Raw genomic sequence first — 21,228 nt, 5'->3', positions numbered from 1 at the left:
GCTGAAGCAATCTAGACTGGCCAAATCATTCTAGGCTTCAATTGGATTTTTTACATTTTTTCTCTAGAGTCCGGGAGGCAGACTACCTACAGCCACGTGCACAGAGAACTCGCACGGTCCACGTGCAATATTTCATGTGTGTTGGGGCATTAGGTTTTGGTTCAAAACCATTCTCTCTGACATTCATTTTTCAAAGCAGATCTTTCTTCTACTGACCGATGTTTCATGATGCCCTTGCTATTTCTTTTGGAGAGCATATTACAGCAGTCCGGGGGATTTCAGACGGATTACTTCATGTGACATATACATTTCATAAATCCCCTACTTCTGTGTGCATGGACACGTCATCACACTTTCCTTTCTACGCTTCTTCCAAAATGAGTTCTTTTGTTTAACTACAGGTTCCAGAAACAAATTAAACAAACTAAGGAATCAGAGTGTTTTTCAGAGAAGTTTTGCTCCCTATTTATAAGGACCTAAGGAACTGGCGGCCTGTATGCTGGGGTGCCTTCTGTATCACATCTTTCTTTCCGTGTTCCTTTCTTTTCTTTTCTTTGGATGATAAACATTTACAAGAGCAATTCACCAAAGGCCTACTTCATCTGAATGTAATAAAATAATGAATTATATATTTTACATGAAGTACTATTGAAGATACAAAACATTAACTGTACTGTGCATAGCCTTTTGATCATTCTGCATCTCACATCACTCAGTCTGTTTGGATTGTAACATCACTTACTCTCTCAATAGGGGGTTTCTCGTTTATCAGGTATATTAGGTCATATGTTATTGACATATAGAATTTTGCAGGGTGTTGAATAAATAATCCTTATTAATTGTAATCATACAATCACAGAGCAAAACTATTTACTACATTCTCTGCAGAAGAAAAACAATAGCAAGTCATTGAAATGCATATCCTATGTTATGATAGAAAAACTCTACACCCATATGAGACAGTGATATTTTTAAGGAAATAACTATGCTGGAATCTATAAAAAATATTTCCTAGTTGAAACCCTGAAAGTTCTTACTTTACAGATCATGTCCGACATCATAAAAAGCAACTTTAATGTTGTTTCGACTTAGTTTTAAATTAATTAATTTTCTTGTGAAGCTGCTGAAAGGGAAGAAATGACACAACAAATGAAATATTTTGTTGGACAAATGGGGATACTAACAAACCTAGCACACACCAGAATTGATCTCTGACAGGAGTCAATTCTCACTTAGATTCTCGTAGCCATGGCTTCGAAAGTGATCAGTGAAAACGGCAAGTCAGCAAAACTGAAAAATATGTGAAATTACGCACAAGAGCGGAAACATTTACAGCTCAATTATGAAAAGCAATAAGGATCTACCATTAGAAACATAAACTAACTAATGCTTATATACCTGTAATAGAAATGTGTTAACATGGCAAGGCTAGCAGTGTTGATGATAAATACATGATTTACATGACAGTGGAAATGTACAATGTGGATAGGAAAAATATTCAAAGGTACAATATACTGTAATCTCCCTGAAACTATCATATGCAAAAAATAGACCTTTTAAACATAACAAATCCATTACCCCCATTATATCAAGACGGCTAAGCAATTTCTACAATTTGTTGGTCAAAGACACTCCGTTAATTTGTCTCAAGAAATATGTCAGTGATGAAGGAAGCGACATGAGGTGCAACCAACACTGGCAGCAAGGTAGGGGGCTGTCTGAAGCAGGGTCAACATACATGTATGGAACCTTTATCATTACTGGAAGAAATCAATAAATAAGCTTTGCAATAAAAGTGAGCTAATAGCTGCCTTATGTCACTGCCACATTTCTTTATTTCTTGATCATGACTTAAACTTTGAAGAAAAAAAACCTGTTTTAAATTATAAATATCTTAGAAAAGGGTTATGTTATTGAGAGAGATCTAAAAGATGGTGTGCATCAAGTTAGATTAGATGTTGTCATTCAAAAGGGTATTGATGAAATCTTCATCCAAGAGTTTTAGTTACGTGCAGAGAGTCAAGAATCAGAATATGTGTCAGATGAATTGCATGAGCAAGTAAGTAGCGTTATTCACCTTTTTACATCACAGAAATCTGATATATTATCTACCTGTTGCAGCATATCTGTTTAGATCTCCTCAAATAGTTTTTGTTAAATGGAATGGATATTTTCTGACAATTCTCAATGTGTTTGATAAAATAAAACTCACCGTACCACCCATTCCCAAACCCATCTTAACAAGGATGATATACACAGCCCCAACCCAAGACACAGAATATGACAATCACAAAACGGACAACGTACCTGTCGAATCAGTGGCTCCATGGTGCGAGCAACTCGGCCAATTGAGGAGCTGTCCACGGGCACTGTCCTCCAGGCCACAACCTGAAGAGAGAAGACGTCAGTCAGACACATAACACAAGTAACAAGGCAGAAAGTGAGCAGGGCTGACTAATATCACCGACTTCAACTCCAACTCCAACATATTTCTAAGTTCAAAACATGAAAAAAGCAATATTTTCTCTGAAAATACACTTATTGAAATCAAACTTTGGACTGCACCTTCCTATTGGCATAGAAACTGTAGCCCCCCATTGGAAAAGAATCCATAAAGTAGTTTTCAAGTTATAGGACACATAAATGTTGAAGTTAAAAATATTCTAAGTTCAAAACATGAAACAATTCATATTTTCTAAGAAAATCCACATATCTCAATCAAACTTTGCACTGCACCTCTTCTATAAGTATGGAAACTGTTTGCTAAATTGGAAATTAATCCATGCCGTGATTTTCAAGTTATAGGTTACACACACAAACCTCGGAGGGACGGACAGAATTGTTGAGTGTTATATATGTCTGATATATGGCTGGAACGGGTAACTAGGGTACTCGGGTCATGTGGCTACTGAGTAAGACCCAGGCACCACAGGACTACCCAGACCCGTGGTTAGTCACATGATATATTGTTTAATGACAAATACTCTATACAGTACAGCTCAGTGGTTACACTACAGGTCGCTAATGCTTTTGACTATGCACCCATTCTTTCTCACTTTTCATATGCTTGAATAAAGATATAACTTAAGTCAACTTCAGTGTATGCATGATCAGATTGTTTAATACATGTATCTAAATACGTTTTGCCAGTGCTATGGTTAATAAACTCCAACCAACATTTTGCACCTTTCTCTTGAGACCTACAGTGGGTACCCGGGTAGGGTCGGGTAGTGTGGGGGTGGGTACCCGGGTAGTAAATTTGGACTTGTCCCAGCCCTAGTCTGATATATGCACGTCTTCACTGTAGTGCTTGTTAATCAGATGCAGCTTTCACTATAATACAATACAGGTATGGTTGTTGTTTATGAGTTGTTGTTTTTGTTTTTCATCAGGCATTGTTTTGTTAAGGCTAATGTTACTATTATCAATGAACAAAGTCAGTTGGGATTCACAATGTTTTGAACAATATTTCAGTTCGAAGTATACCAATACAAGTATAGGTTTGTAAGAAATTTTCTTTGAGATCATTACAATCAGGTCTATGTATTTTTCAAAAGATTTTGTTTGTTTGTTTGTTTGTTACCACACTCAGCAATATTCCAGCTTTATGACAGGGGTCTGTAAATAATCAAATCTGGACCAGACACTCTAATGATTGATATCATGAGCATCGATCTGCACAATTGGGATACGATGGCATGCATCAACCAAGTCACACAGTCTGACCAACCGATCCCTTCAGTCGCCTCTTACGACAAGCATTGGTTGCAAAATATCAATTCTAATCCATAATTCAGTGTAGATCCTAGGCAAAGGTTTCTTTCCTCAATATAATTCAAATACTTGACACTTGCAAGATCATTTCACTTCAAACAAAATCATATAAACTTCAAATCAAACATGATATTAATCATGAAGTACATTGTAGCATAATTCAAGCATTAGTAATTGCCCACTATTCTTTCATCTTATTAATGAAGTACTTTGACTTCGATTCAATGTTTGTTTCAATAAGTTGTGAAAGAACACATAAAAGGCTTCCTGTTAAACTAAATTCAGTACTACAAGCACATCCTTTCCCAGCCTCACTGTTCTACCGGTAAGTAACTCATGAAGCTTACATAAAATGTCCTTAAACTGAAATCTGCAGCCGTACAGCAGCCACCCACCCCCCCTGTTGGAATAATGCACTCCTCCAACAAATAATATAACCCCCATTCACACAGTTACCACCCTTCTTGCATAACAAGGCCTTTCTTATTTATTCCTCGTTTTTTCTCTGAACACCTTTGTGCCTCGACCTTCAACATAAATATTTACAAAATAGACACTTCAATATTTTGTTTTTGTAAAAATATTGGGTAGGTAGGATGAGAAAAAATCTTTCAAATTCTCTATTTTGCCTTTGTCAAGACAAGAATGTTCCAGATTTTATAGCATTTAATAGCGAGCAGGGCCGCTGTTTTTTTGTGTTGTATATGCATGAATAAAGGCAGAGAAACAATTTGTGATTTTGTATCCATAAAAATGATATGACAATCTGTAAGCCAAGCGCCACTATGATAATTTTCATTTTATATCACAGGTCTTCACAGATTGGATTTAAATCCAGCTTCAATAAAACACAAGGTTGTTCTTAAAATCAGCAGATTAAAAAAGTTTCCTTACCCACGTGTGTTTGGGAAATAAAATATTAATTTGCCCTGAACTATTATAGTTAACACTGCTTGCATCCTCGTGCTTTATCTATAATAGTTCAGGGGAGAACTATACTTTATTACACTACACATGGGAATTGAGCCAACCTTATTTCTCAAATATGTTGCATGACCAAGAGAATATGTCAGATATTAAATATTTTCTTAACTGGCATTCCTACATTGGGACTGACACCACACACTATGTTTATTACCAGCTGAAGGTAGAGATAGGATCAATGTATCTGCTCCTGACCTCATAACAGGTTATTTATGACTACGATATTAATAATGAATATCTCTAGGTGATATTGCTGTTGACAAGCAACCACTAGATCTTAATGCAGATGTAATGCACAGCTGACACCTTGATGCAGAAGTTGTTTGTTTGTTTGTTTGTTTGTTGTTTAAAGCCGCAATCAGGAATATTCCAGCTATATGATGGCGGTCTGTAAATAATCGAGTCTGGACCAGACAACCCAGTGATTGACATTATGTGCATCGATCCACGCAATTGGGATCGATGACATGCATCAACCAAGTCAGCGTGCCTGACACCCGATCCTGTGATGCAGATGTAATGTACAGGTGTGCTGATACCTTGATGCAGATGTAATGTACAGGTGTGTTGATACCTTGATGCAGATGTAATGTACAGGTGTGCTGACACCTTGATGCAGATGTAATGTACAGGTGTGTTGATACCTTGATGCAGATGTAATGTACAGGTGTGCTGACACCTTGATGCAGATGTAATGTACAGGTGTGTTGATACCTTGATGCAGATGTAATGTACAGGTGTGTTGATACCTTGATGCAGATGTAATGTACAGGTGTGTTGATACCTTGATGCAGATGTAATGTACCTGTGTGCTGATACCTTGATGCAGATGTAATGTACAGGTGTGTTGATACCTTGATGCAGATGTAATGTACAGGTGTGTTGATACCTTGATGCAGATGTAATGTACATGTGTGTTGATACCTTGATGCAGATGTAATGTACAGGTGTGTTGATACCTTGATGCAGATGTAATGTACACCTGTGCTGATACCTTGATGCAGATGTAATGTACAGGTGTGTTGATACCTTGATGCAGATGTAATGTACAGGTGTGTTGATATGTTAATGCAGATGTAATGTACAGGTGTGCTGATACCTCGTTACCCAACACTCTGTTGCTTGTCACAAAAGGTAAATATCTGGCAGACTGACTTAGCGACTATGACGATTGCATCCTTAAGGCATTGGATGATGCTCCATATATAAAATCAACACTGGTTTGCTTGATCTAGACTTGATCAATTACAGGTCACCATGATACAGCTGGAATATTGTTGACTGCACCATAAAACAACGAACAAACAAGCACATTCATGACACACTAACCCAGGCAGGTCAGCAGCCAGACTCAGATGGCATCTGCTATTCAGATTGTTTCTTGGGAACAGATTTAGAAGGCATCTGGTTGCGGCTATTGTAAGGCCTGATCTTGGTGCAGACTGTACACTGAATGAGCCCCTATGACCTGTTTCCATAAGCATCACCCACAATGGGGACTGCAGTGGAAGTCCACACTCCTGCTTATGGCAGTTACAAGCTCCAACTGTTTTACCCTCAGCTCATATTAGATGAATGGCAGCGGGGGAACCAGAATGTATACATCTGATTGTCATCTGTCTTGGAATGCCGGCAGCCAGACCAATGAGCTATCATAAGGAAATTAACTAATACTTAACACCCATCAATAAACACAGTTTCGGCTTCTCATATAACAGGTATGTTTTACAATTTTCAGGTGAGTTTAAATACTGTTTACACATTCCATTAATTAGATCAGATTTTATACTCCAATCTTAGCCATTGTCACCAATGCCACACAGACATATTGTATAACATCAGCAGGCACAGAACACGGGCAAGTGAGTACTTGCTAGGCTGGGCATCCGTCCAGCAGCCAGTCACGTGGCCAGGGGGCCATCTACCCCTACACTTTCAGCAGTGTCTTCCCGCAGCACCTCCCACTATCACGAGTGTTTCACCACACATAGTTCATGGTTCAGTGACTGCTAATTACCACCTATCACCCCTGTTTCTAGGGGAGTTGGAGCAGTCAAAATGGGAAAAAGATATTTATAAGTATTCATTCTAAATTTGAGGATAGGATAAGACACATTTTTGGGTGGGAAGAGATACTTTTCAAATGACAGAGTTTCTGTAAATCTTTTGTAGTATAAACCCAATTTGAACTTTCAATAATAGAGCTGCACCAGTTTTATGGATATTAATCTTCAAATATTTCTTCTACCTTTGAAGCTAGCCATCTTGTAGAACACATAAAATTGTTTTCAAACAGTCCACCATTGTTAAGTATTTTTTTCATAAAACCAATCCCTGGGAGTGTATCACCAATATGGGGTCCGTTAAGAATGACTGACGGGTATAAAATGTTTGACAATTTGAGGATTTCCTTATTTGTAGCAATTTGATGCCAAAATATGATGGTATTCTCTGTAATTCTTGTGAAACTAAAGAATATAAGACCAAACAATACATCGAGATAACAACATCTCTCATGAGACATTGGATTTGTCCATTATCCTTCCTTGTTTTTAGTACGGTAATCATAATGGGCATAAACCCCTTCAGCAGCCCCCACTGTTGGGCCAATCGCACACTTCCCCTATAAAACAAAAACATTTCAGTCTTATTCCACTATAAATACTAGATAAAACTTAATGACCTGGCCCCGTTCCTCAAAGCGATCTTAGCACTAAGGCGATCATAAGGCCCATACTTTAACATAGGCTTACGATCATCATAGCGCTAAGATCGCTTTGAGGAATGGGGCCCAGAAATCTTCATTTTGCACATAAATATGTCATGGTTATGTGTATCAAGATGCACTACATGTACCGGTACCGTCGAGGCTCCCCCGCACGTGATCGCGAAAACTACGTGTTGACATAGAATCATCAAACTGTAACAAATATGACTTTTAACGAGTCAAAGTAGGGCATTTATCATATATGTATCCATTCTCTGTCAACTAAAGTTCGTTTAGCGGTAATCTGACCGTTGTTGCTGTTAATAACGGTAAGTTGTGTGACCTTCCGATCGCTTCACACATGATTTCGACGAAATTAATTAAAACAATATCAAAAGGAATTTTTAATAAAATTAATGAAATAAGTTACAAACATAAGTCCAGATATACAAAGAAAACTTTTTATAGCCAGACAGTGTAATTACATGATTAATTTGCGTACTTCAGTACGTATTTGTTGACCTGGTATTTTCGGTGTTACGTGCTCACGGTAATGTCTTTCCGTTGGGGGAAAAAAAACATCAAAACTCATTATTGCATGTATAATGCGCACCCCCTTCTACACAGCTGTGCTTTTTGGAAAAAAGTGCACACTCTACTCAAGAAAATATGGTAATGAGTTTAGTGTAGAACTTCAAAGTGCAGAGCAAACCTAGAAACCAGACACCAAACAGGTCAACAGTCACACACAATTGTTGTGCGCAAGCAGATATTGTGACAAGCTGTCATAAAAATCCACACAATAGCAACACTGCTGTTTTTTCCAATTCAAGTAGAAGGTTTGTAATGAAGCTGAAGTCAGTGGACATGTTGAATTATAGATATTGCTGGGGCAGCTTATGTAACAGAATGTAACGTGGGAATTTGTTACACAAATCTTTTTTGTGGTATGTACACCTGAATGGACCTATGTGAAAGTACTGCTCAACATATGAGTGCATGTACTGACACTAGAGAATGAGTGAATCCGCTCTCTAGGTGTAATTACTTGGCAGGCAAAACTCATGATGGATTCTGATAGGAAATCTGCGTGGAAATGACATCATAAGATCATAAAACCTGAAATCTCAGGCTGAGATGTAAAAATGAGGTAAATCTGAACAGGGACATAAGACCAAAGGCCACACCAGAGACAAATATTTACATAATCCCCCAAACACAGGTTATTCAGCATGTACTAAAACATGCAAAAATGGCTGATTACTGGGCAAGACGACATAGTGTCCTTGTTAAATTCAGATTGAAATTCTGTGGAAATATTTCAAAATAGCATTTCTGACCCATCCATGCAGCGTTTCAGCTTTATATGCCTTTGGATGAAACAAGATGGACAAATGAAATGTAGGGAAGGTCAAATAAAGTGAGCAGAGAATAACCACCACTTGACATTGAGATTCCAATGCCATGAATTGTTCAAGTGACTAATCACGAGTTCTTGTACTTGTTCGGTATATATTATTCACTGTCTTCCTCAGCGAGCCAATCCCACACATAATCAGGCTGCTACAACTGGCGCTCCTCAGTCTCACACCTCATGTTGTGTAGCTGGGACACAAACTCACATGACCGGTATGAGCATCCATCTCCTTGCAGAAATGCCCCATCTATCTGAACAGCATCCATAATCGCTGATGAAAGAGATTTGATAACATGATGTGAATCATTGGCAATATATTTCATGCCTTTTCTCACAATGTTATTTTTGGAATAACATTTATTGCAGGGTCCCCTTAAGTACTTTGTTTGATGTTTAGCTCTAAGGCAAACAATCTCTCGCTTCATTGCTTGATGCTGCAATGGTCAGGAGCTACTGTAGTTATCTGAATACAGACATTGACGTGGACGTTGATGTGCAGGATCATCAGCACCTGCCACATACAGTGGAATGCCCTTGTTGACGGCACACAGGTGGCAATGTCCACTTCACGGTGAGATGATACAGGGGCTTGTGCACAACTGGGCCCACCTGCAGTCAGTGGAGGTTTGGGCCACGGAGGCTCCCCTCAGTCCTGAATGAGGTCATCAACACCCAAACCAATGGCTGCTAGTGCCAGCAAACTTGTCCTTTTTGTTACAAGCTATGGAAGACAGAACTGTTTTTGCTCATCTATTTAGAAAATCTGTACATATTATTTCCATTATGTGAAACAACTTGCAACTGCCTCACATGCATCCAGTGCAGTCCAGCTCTACAGTTCCCATCTGAAGGTTGGACACTTCACATTGTCCTTGACATGGAATATGTCAATAGTGTGATGTCACTTGCAATTGGTGCAAGATATGAATCCCATAAAGCAGAAATGTTTGATAAGACTACAAATAAGATGAAGAAAAACAAGAAGGGAACTCTACATCAAATGTCTTCCTCTGTAAATACTTTGGATACCCCTAACAATGATGCAACTAAGGAAGGAGGGAAGAACAATCTAATCTTTACTCAATAACAGCCTCAACATAAATTTACATTTCATCTCACTAGTACGACAGTTTAAATGTCACTGATGCATGCAACCTGGTTATCAAGGTTGTATGAAGGACACCAAGACAAAAGTATCCTCAACTGCCACACAGAGTTCATGAATGTGTGACCAGATATTTGTTTGTGCAGATGTCACTACCTCACTTGCATACACACAGTCAGTATGTTACATCATCTGGGCTGCTTGTGTAAACACAACCAGGGTGTACGGTGAAGAGGGTAGAAGTTGTTATATGTTGGTGTAACAGTGGGCCTCGTGTTACCACATATGTCAATACAGACTCACACACAGCCACAGGTGCACACCCATCTGCTTGAAACATACCCAAAATTAATACAATAGGGAAGTTTGTTTCATTTTTTGTTTCTTGTTTAACCACACAATCCAGTGACTGACATCATGAGCATTGATCTATGCAATGGGGATACGATGACATGCGTCAACCAAGTCAGCAAGCCTGACCAACTGATCCCCTTAGTTGCTTCTTAAGACAAGCATAGTCAGTTCTTACGACAGGCACAGGTTCCTGAAGACCTGTTCTAACCTGGATATTCACAGGTCACATACAGGAAGAGATATAAGTGATCGGGTACACTAAATCTACATTATAACAACACTAGGACCAACTCATGACATATTTTTAATAAAGTCAGATGATTACTGAAAGTGAAGTGTCAGAAAATAAATATTTTCCCTCTGTATCTGCACTTGTCTCTGATCTACAAAGTTGTGGTAACAAATACTGAATGAGCCCCAGCTGCTCATCTCTACAACCAATGGTCCAAGCTTTGATTTCCTTTCACCATGAATGCTAGTCTATAAACATTTATTCAGTCATTCATTCACCAGTTCAGATTCCCCCAGATCAATATTCCTGACAACACATTAACCCACAGCTACTCCATTACATGGCTGACTACACCCCAGGAGAGGATGTGAACACTATCAGAATACACTGGCAATCCCTCAATACACCAGTGGCACGCTTACAACCCAATACACCTGCTCATGAAGGAGAACTATAGAGCATCTGTCCACAAAGTAGTAACATTTATGTAAGCAAGTATAGTGTGGTAAATTCATTTTATTTTACCATCCAATTATTTTCAGACACAAACAGGTGGAAGCAGGACATTTCTCAGTCTGGAATAAGCCACCTTGATAGTTTCAGAAAAAAAATGACAATTTTATTTTAAGTGAGTAAGTGGAGGTCTTGTAATTGAATTAGCATGAGCTAAATTATAGTGTCTTAAATCAGCACCACACTGTTTCAGGCCAATGTGTGCTTAGCAACAGATCAGGCCCTGTTGTAAAACAACCAGTATCTGCTCAGTTGGAACAGTGTCGGACAACTGAAGTTACTACAGGCCTTTTCAACACCCACATATTATTGTTCATTTAATTAGAGCCCTCACAAATTCAGCTAAGGAGAAACCTACACGTAGGACAGGAGCTGCTTGCAGGTCATTAACTATACATGTCCAGGGGTCAGTCAATACTGGCCTCAACAGTGGACAAAGGATATGGACGATAACAACATTTGTTTGTCATTGGACAGAGCCAAGTACACAAAATACATCACTGCTACCCACTTCATTTTGTGTTGTTTTCATTCAAATATGCCTGAAAAAATAAATCTGAAGTACCCTATGTATTTTTTCAAGCATGCATACCTGTATGCATTACAGATGTCAACTGACTGATTGATGCAGGCATCACACACGCAGGAACTCAACACTATATTGAAAGTTATATGCATATGGTCTTGCGCATGATACATATTTTGTGTTGAACATAAGTGAGTGGGTTTGATGCCAGTTTAAACTTAAGTAGCATCCCGGCGTGTCAGCTTATGTTCGAGAAAAGTCGCAAGTGAACAGGGTCTTAGAAGCTTACATTGTTTGTTTGTTTATTTGTTTGTTTGTTTGTTTGTTTGACTCCACACTCAGCAATATTCAAGCTTTATGATGGCAGTCGCTATATAATCGAGTCTTGACCAGACAATCCAGTGATTATCATAATGAGCAATGCAATTGGTATACAATGAAATGCATCAACCAAGTCCGCGAGCCTGACCCGTTAGTCTTACGACAAGCATTGGTTGCTGAAGACCTATTCTCTCCCAGATCTTTGCAGATATAGAAGCCTATAACTTAGTTGAAACACATGATCATGGGTTGGTAGTTGACCAAATTTAATGAGAAATCCTAAACGGGACAAATCTGGGAGTCAACCAACCATCCCATGATTCCAGCATGGGACATAAATGTGAATAGCAAAATGACATGGGTGACATGGCCACCTGTGCACTGTGCCCCCAAATAGATGACATGCATGCTGAGCTGGTATGTAAGCTGTGTTTAGCAGGACATGTATTCTAGTCATATCATGGCAGTTGGACACCGTAAACAGAGGTTATCAAGAGAGTGTGTTTGGGGATGGTAAATATCCTGTCTTAGGAATAAACATTGTATTTACCCACTCTGGGTGGCTTTCCTGGAATGTGTGCTTTAATCTATATTGCGTCAGATGTGTCAGATAGTGACAGTAGCCAAACCGGAATCGTAAGTGTAACAGTTGTATTGCTAAAGCTATAAATGTGGGTAGCAGATGGGTAATTGTGCTTGATAACAGATAACTCATCGACATCACCAAGTTTAATTTGTCTGTCAGTTTCACTTGTCAACTTACTCTTCTATCTGGGTGTCTCACTGTTTGATGCGGTGTGTTAACATATGCCATGCACTGTCTCTAGCTGCCTGTGTTCCTACCTTCAGGTTGAAGCTGGTGGCCATGTCGGTGAACATCTTCTCCGACTCCGCAGCGGTGTCCCTGTCCAGGAACAGCATCCCAGTGGAGTAGAGTCCTGGCTTGGGCAGCTCCACGGCAGCTCCATTGCAGTCTCTGTACAGACACAAACACAGATCACCAACCCTCTCACAACAGGTGTCCACCTCACATACTTTTCCCAGATACTGGTTGTACAAGAAAGACCCACCGATGCTCTGTAGCTCATGAGAATTTTTCCAGATTATTGGAAATGAAAGATTTCTTACAAACTGACTTCAATACTTTTTGTGTCTGTGAACACAACAAATGATGGGCACATTATAAGTTTGTGTAGCTTTCGTAAACACAAAATGACATTGAAGAAATTCATAAAAATAAATAAGTCAACAGTAATTGCACTAGATCTGGCTAGACTTGCTTTTCTATAATCCAGATTGGTCTTGGATGAATCAAATACATATATTCCAGTCATCGTGTGGGACTATGCAGGTTAGTGGGCTTGGTCTAAAACTTGTAACGTTTATGGAAACATAAACCAAAAATAATTGCATGGAGGCTACAACAGTACATTGAGGTCAAATTCAATGTTTTAAACCTTCACAATACACACCAAAAGACAACATTTGTTATTGAACATTTAACATTACAGAAAAAGCTGGTTAATAGGCTAAAATGAACTCTGAAATTGACTCTCATTCTTTAAGATGAATCACAATTCTGTGAACAATTTTAAAACCACCATTCCTGGAATCACCCATGCAAAGTTTCATAGTCATAGGCCTTATTGTTTCAGGGAGTAAGTCAAAATTGTGAAGTTCAAGCAAATGGATGGATGGACACTAAGTGACGGCTCTTTCAGTTCAGGTAAACTGGAAGGTGTTACAACCATAGCATGTTCATTACGTCGGGATAATGACACATGGCACATCTATGACAAGTTCAATATCTTGTGTAACCTCCAAGCGACAGCCTCCCCTAACTGTGACCCTCCTCCTTGGACACTTTCAATGTGTGAGAAATCATTGGAACACTTCATGCAGAGGACCCGTGAAGATCCGGGGTACAATAGGTCTTCACCAACCCATGCTTGCCGTAAGAGGCGACTATGCTTGTCGTAAGAGGCGACTAACGGGATCAGGCTCGCTGACTTGGTTGATGCATGTCATTGATCCCCATTGCATGGATCGATGCTCATGATATCAATCACTGGATAGTCTGGTCCAGACTCGATTATTTACAGACCGTGTCATATAGCTGGAATATTGCTGAGTGTTGCGTTAAACAACAAACCAATCAAACATGCAGAGAGTTCAAGAAATGAATGGCTACAACAGCATTCAAAAAGAGTATTGGAGATTTGATATTTGGAAAATACTAATTCCTTGACATAGTCAACATGTGGAACCTTGACACTATTCAATCCCTATTATAGTTAGCTCTCGTCACAAACATGGTGTACATGCTGTGCATTCTGTCTTGAGTCGGACCCAGGCAACTCATTCCAAATCACATTTATTTTTATGGGATGAATTAATCTGAATGTATTTCAAAGTTGTATTTCGAAACCATTCTGTGGATGACTGAATGTGATGACCTATAATTAGAGTTTTATCACCAGAGAAATGGGGCACGAATTTCCACATCATCCCAATTCAATATCCAGTTTGTCAATAGCCAGGGTCCTCGGGATCCGTGGATACTGTAGGATCCTGGACAAGTCATTGATATCAATCCCATACTGCCCCATACTGCTACCCATCCCCTGTGCACTGTGTCAACACAAGACCATATACCTCCAATGAACATCCCACACTTCATTAGCACCTATTACAGTACCATTACAAGGGCTATACTATCAATCAATACTACTAGTTCATTGAGGGAAATAGATCGCCTGTTCATGTGCACTTATCCTATTATTTGTACCAGCGCTAGAATTATAGATGTGACGTGGGAAGACATAAACGTGATCGGCAGAGAAATCAATTTCGGGCAAATACTCTTTTTCCACCTAACTCAAGCCTGCCGTAATCCTGGGAGAAGGCCTGAGAGAATATTACATATTGATTCTTTCTGACAAAGAGCAGGAAAAGCCTTTCATGTGGTACTTTCCCCAATCAACAACAGGTCTGCAGATGATTGGTGTCCATCACTTGACTGTACCTGCTCTCAGCAACCAGCGATGACAGACAGTCAATTACAGCCCAGGAGTTACCCTGGGAGAAACTTTCCTGGACTTTGTGAGAACTTCTTATTGGTTTCCAATTTCCTTGTTGACTTGTGAAATTGGAAACTGGGGTAGCGGCCCTACTGTCTACAGATCAATGATGATAAGCTGAAAGTCCTCCCTTACTGTAGTGAGAATGGAAGGGTACGTGCCCTGCACTGTCAATTGTTATACTTTAAATCATGAAAATAATGTGTCAACAAATTAATGCAAGTGCCCTTGAACTATAAAAACTAAACCTCAAACGATTACAAGACTGTAGACTTCAAATTCCATGATATAGGAAATAGAAGTTTGATTGAATAATACAAACTTAACTTCAACTGTTTGACATTTGATATAACTTCCATGAAATCAAAAGCAGAAAATTCCAAATACATGCATATTCAAATGAGATGGGTGAGGTCACAGATGAAGATTGTTCCAAGTGTTGTTACATAACTTAGGGCAATCCTTTGAAGGTACAAGAGCAGTGTACATATTCACTATGGCTGCTGTTACTGGACATTTTCACTACGTAGGATGATTCTCTGTGGCAGGTGTGACACAGTACTGTCATTAAGAGGAACCCACTGAAGCAGTTATTGATTTTATTCAAAATCCAATTGCATGGCTCATAAAGTTCTGCTGAGATAGAAGTGCATGTCTACGCTGCCCTCAATCTCCTTCTGTAACATGCCACAGCAACATGTATTGGGAATAATTGACAAGTCCAATATACTAGAGCTGGGACAGGTAACTTGGGTTCTCAGTTCGGGTGGATTCCTGGTACCAACAGGACTACAAGGACCCCTGGTTAGGCATGTGACATACTGTTTCATGATAATAACAAAACAACTCCATGGTTACACAACAAGTCACTAATGCTTGCATTTCTTTTTGACTATGCACACATTCTTTCTGACTTTAATATGATTTGGCAAAGATAAAGCTTCAGTCCACTTCAGTGCATGCAGGTCATTATATAGGTGTATATAAATAGCTTTTGCCAGGGTTGCGTTAAAACACTTCCCATCCAGACATTTTGTGACGAACTCTTGAGACCTACGGTGGGTACACAGGTAGGGTCAGGTGATAGGAGGTCGTTACCCGAGTGGTAAATTTGGACTCATCCCAGACGTGACACATACTTCCAATCTGTCTTTGAAATACTGAGAATAAAAAATGTCACAAGACTGAGTGGAGTATTTACAACTGGTCATCCCCGCTGTCCACTCACCAGTCCACTTCATCCTTCATGTAAGTATCATGTTCCAGTGTGTGGTATCAGTGGAAGCAGACACACTGGTAATGTTCACATTCAACATACAGGCTCCAGACATTTCCTCACTCAATCATGGACATATCCCCATCATGTATGAAAATTGTTGTTACTGTTAATCCTTCAATCGCCTACCATGTTCATTATTCAGTCCTGCTTGACAACAGTATAAGGAACTATACCAAAATGTCACTAGTCATCATTACAGCATAATAAACAACTTGTTTTCCATAAATGTTTGTCTACTTGGAAGATCTCATTAGGGTTTTTCATTTTGGCAATTGCCCAAATGAGCATGTAAAGTATTCACACTTGGGAATATCAAATGTAACATTATTATCAGAGGAAATTGGTGGTGAATGCTTATACTATGTTTTGACACCTTTCATCATCTTCAACTTCTTGTCTTACCTCTCTACTGGCATAAAAGTAAAGAAGACAAAAAAGTATCAGTTGGCAAAATGCCTGGCCTTAAATGCTGATGGAATGAAGTCACTCAACCAGTTAGAGCATTCTACATCAAAGAAGATCAGACTTGGTAAGAATCTGTGTTTATCTGTAACAGCTTCTTATTAAGCTGGTGACATTTTTGTGAACTTGCCAAGTCATGATGAATTTTAATATTCATATTATTTGCACACAATTTATGAATAGCAACTTTTGTATCATACTTTAATAGCGACATTTCGGTATAGATCTAAAAAACGTTGTCAAGCAAGATAGGATCTTTTCCAAAATGTCGCTGTTGAAGTTTAATAAAGAAGTTATCCATAAATTATGTCTACTTTGTCATCCGTCAACATCTAAGACATGCCTATCAAACAATTCGTATTATTATAGTTAGTCCAATGGTAAACAATAGTGTGATGTAAATTATCTGTTGTCTGTTTCATATCATTTTCTACTCAGAGTGGGGTAATGGCCGTGTGAGATGGCATGTGGGGGAATGGCCTCAGTGACTCACAACATACAACATGCTTCTGAGTGATGAAGGCAGCTGCATTATGACAGCAATGTCACAGCCATATCATGTACTAGACAAACCAGTGGCTGTATGACATCACAACATGATGCTCACCCATCACATTTAATTTCCATCAGCCAATCACCTAAGGCTGCAACAAAATACTTTGTCTCCACATGAAACATCAAATATATAAGGTTGTGATATATACACAGCATATAAGCGCTGAACACTTTCATGTAAGGAGACATATTCCATCATCATTTACTGTCCTGAGACCCGACCACAAGACAGAGTAACTTAAAGTCAGTCAACAGTGACATGTGGAGGACATTTACAAATTTGATGCATCAGTGACAAAACTGATTTCCAATGCAATTCCCTGTTTTGCCACTGGTGGGGCAGGATATGGTCACCTGGTATCCTCACTATTTGACAGTGAGCACAAGCTAGTTAGAATTGTACAATCAACTGTTTTTGAAAGAGATATGCATATGGAAAGGGTTTTGTTGCTTTTTATTTTAAACTTCTTACATACCATCAAAAATAATAGTATTTTACATTTGTGCTTAAGGCGTTAAGTACGATGTCATGTAGCAACATATACTGTTTTTTGTATTTATTTATTGAAGTACCTAACATAGTATTCTGTAGCCATCGACACAAAACATAGTTTCCCAGCTTTTATTTAGATAACACTGGTTAGAGTTAATTCGACCAGGCAGCATAATATTTTCCAAGCACATGTACAGATGTAGTTAAAATTATTAACATGCGCAGTCACCCAGTTCCAAGGCAGAAGCATGCGCACGCATCAACTTGCGCAGTCAGCAAATTCCAGTGCATCGCCATACTGCCATCTACAGCTTTTTATCGTACCCACCACCACCCTCATCTACACCTAGCTCACTCTCTCCTGTCCTATTGAGTCATACCCACAGGAAGCACTCCTAGGGTCTCGTCTGTAGTAACCGTTTTGGTTTTACTAGTCAACCACATTAACCAATGCAGGTTTCACAGGGTATATATTGTTCCATGGTATAATAGTCATTCATATTTATCATGCTCTTTTGTGATCTGATTACTGCTAGTTTCATATCATGCCATACGGGGGTTTCTTATTGTGTTCGGGTTGTCATATTAAATATTAGTCGGGGCACTAATCCACATTACATCATGTGGAATATAACACCCCCATTAGTTCGTCACATACATTCGGTCATTCCAACAATATCGCAATTCCCCATCAGCTTTCCGGTCGACCAAGACTTGGGTCATTAACAGGCTACCTGGTCGCGGGTGTTTGCCTGTCATATTCTAAGTAGAAAATATCTAATTCATGTTTCACTTAATGTACTTTATTACTTACTGTTTCTTCATAAAATAAGATTACTGAAATGGATCAATCATCAAAGGGAGTATTGTTGATCCTTTTCCATGAAGTATTTTCAGTAACATCCATCATGTTCAAAGAGCCACTTTGACAAGTTTCTGTAGAGCCAGAACGATGATCATCGTCATAGAAAGATCGCCTCCTCCGCAATATTCTTGTATTTTCTTACAACTATGTTACAAGGCATTCAACTGAATACACAGCTTGTCCACTCAAGCTTTTACATATGAATCTATTCATTTGAACTGAATCAAATTGGAACACTATCTTGATATAACATTTGATCCTACTGGTCTGTACTTGTAGGGTCTGTCTGGTTTAACACTACTGGTCTGTACATGTAGGGTCTGTCTGGTTTAACACTACTGGTCTGTACATGTAGGGTGTCTGGTTTAACACTACTGGCCTGTACATGTAGGGTCTGTCTGGTTTAACACTACTGGTCTGTACATGTAGGGTGTCTGGTTTAACACTACTGGCCTGTACATGTTGGGTCTGTCTGGTTTAACACTACTGGTCTGTACATCTAGGGTCTGTCTGGTTCAACACTACTGGTCTGTACATGTAGGGTCTGTCTGGTTTAACACTACTGGTCTGTACATGTAGGGTCTGTCTGGTTTAACACTACTGGTCTGTACATCTAGGGTCTGTCTGGTTCAACACTACTGGTCTGTACATGTAGGGTGTCTGGTTTAACACTACTGGCCTGTACATGTAGGGTCTGTCTGGTTTAACACTACTGGTCTGTACATCTAGGGTCTGTCTGGTTTAACACTACTGTTCTGTACATGTAGGGTCTGTCTGGTTTAACACTACTGGTCTGTACATCTAGGGTCTGTCTGGTTTAACACTACTGGTCTGTACATGTAGGGTCTGTCTGGTTCAACACTACTGGTCTGTACATGTAGGGTGTCTGGTTTAACACTACTGGTCTGTACATGTAGGGTCTGTCTGGTTTAACACTACTGGCCTGTACATGTAGGGTCTGTCTGGTTTAACACTACTGGCCTGTACATGTAGGGTCTGTCTGGTTCAACACTACTGGCCTGTACATGTAGGGTCTGTCTGGTTTAACACTACTGGCCTGTACATGTAGGGTCTGTCTGGTTTAACACTACTGGCCTGTACATGTAGGGTCTGTCTGGTTTAACACTACTGGCCTGTACATGTAGGGTCTCTCTGGTTTAACACTACTGGTCTGTACATGTAGGGTCTGTCTGGTTTAACACTACTGGCCTGTACATGTAGGGTCTCTCTGGTTTAACACTACTGGTCTGTACATGTAGGGTCTGTCTGGTTTAACACTACTGGCCTGTACATGTAGGGTCTCTCTGGTTTAACACTACTGGTCTGTACATGTAGGGTCTGTCTGGTTTAACACTACTGGTCTGTACATGTAGGGTCTGTCTGGTTTAACACTACTGGTCTGTACATCTAGGGTCTGTCTGGTTTAACACTACTGGTCTGTACATGTAGGGTCTGTCTGGTTTAACACTACTGGTCTGTACATGTAGGGTCTGTCTGGTTTAACACTACTGGTCTGTACATGTAGGGTCTGTCTGGTTCAACACTACTGGTCTGTACATGTAGGGTCTGTCTGGTTTAACACTACTGGTCTGTACATGTAGGGTCTGTCTGGTTTAACACTACTGGCCTGTACATGTAGGGTCTGTCTGGTTTAACACTACTGGCCTGTACATGTAGGGTCTGTCTGGTTTAACACTACTGGTCTGTACATGTAGGGTCTGTCTGGTTTAACACTACTGGCCTGTACATGTAGGGTCTGTCTGGTTTAACACTACTGGTCTGTACATGTAGGGTCTGTCTGGTTTAACACTACTGGCCTGTACATGTAGGGTCTGTCTGGTTTAACACTACTGGTCTGTACATGTAGGGTCTGTCTGGTTTAACACTACTGGCCTGTACATGTAGGGTCTGTCTGGTTTAACACTACTGGTCTGTACATGTAGGGTGTCTGGTTTAACACTACTGGTCTGTACATGTAGGGTCTGTCTGGTTTAACACTACTGGCCTGTACATGTAGGGTCTGTCTGGTTTAACACTACTGGTCTGTACATGTAGGGTGTCTGGTTTAACACTACTGGTCTGTACATGTAGGGTCTGTCTGGTTTAACACTACTGGCCTGTACATGTAGGGTCTGTCTGGTTTAACACTACTGGTCTGTACATCTAGGGTCTGTCTGGTTCAACACTACTGGTCTGTACATGTAGGGTCTGTCTGGTTTAACACTACTGGCCTGTACATGTAGGGTCTGTCTGGTTTAACACTACTGGTCTGTACATGTAGGGTCTGTCTGGTTCAACACTACTGGTCTGTACATGTAGGGTCTGTCTGGTTTAACACTACTGGCCTGTACATGTAGGGTCTGTCTGGTTTAACACTACTGGTCTGTACATGTAGGGTCTGTCTGGTTTAACACTACTGGCCTGTACATGTAGGATCTGTCTGGTTTAACACTACTGGCCTGTACATGTAGGGTCTGTCTGGTTTAACACTACTGGTCTGTACATGTAGGGTCTGTCTGGTTTAACACTACTGGTCTGTACATGTAGGGTCTGTCTGGTTT

General features: G+C 39.7%; 1 protein-coding gene across 5 annotated transcripts in view; it reads right to left on the bottom strand.

Moving 5' to 3' along the window:
* LOC139474870 (uncharacterized) overlaps positions 1-21,228 on the bottom strand; it is a 112,417-nt gene that overhangs the window by 38,420 nt on the left and 52,769 nt on the right. For 2 of the 5 annotated variants that reach the window (XM_071258057.1, XM_071258058.1), the window contains exons 5-6: positions 12,777-12,909; positions 2,308-2,388 (exon numbers count right to left, since the gene is read on the bottom strand). In XM_071258057.1, coding sequence (XP_071114158.1) covers positions 2,308-2,388; positions 12,777-12,909 — 214 coding nt within the window. Of the gene's footprint in view, positions 1-1,199; positions 1,284-2,307; positions 2,389-12,776; positions 12,910-16,241; positions 16,382-21,228 lie in introns of those variants that run through there. The other 3 variants (XM_071258060.1, XM_071258061.1, XM_071258059.1) reach the window with 2 other exon arrangements.

This window comes from Haliotis cracherodii, unplaced genomic scaffold (genome assembly GCF_022045235.1).
Source record: "Haliotis cracherodii isolate W230 unplaced genomic scaffold, xgHalCrac1.p SCAF_3, whole genome shotgun sequence".
Taxonomy (NCBI): domain Eukaryota; kingdom Metazoa; phylum Mollusca; class Gastropoda; order Lepetellida; family Haliotidae; genus Haliotis; species Haliotis cracherodii.
Note: the sequence above shows the minus strand (reverse complement) of the source record. Positions and strands in the feature narration are given on the sequence as shown.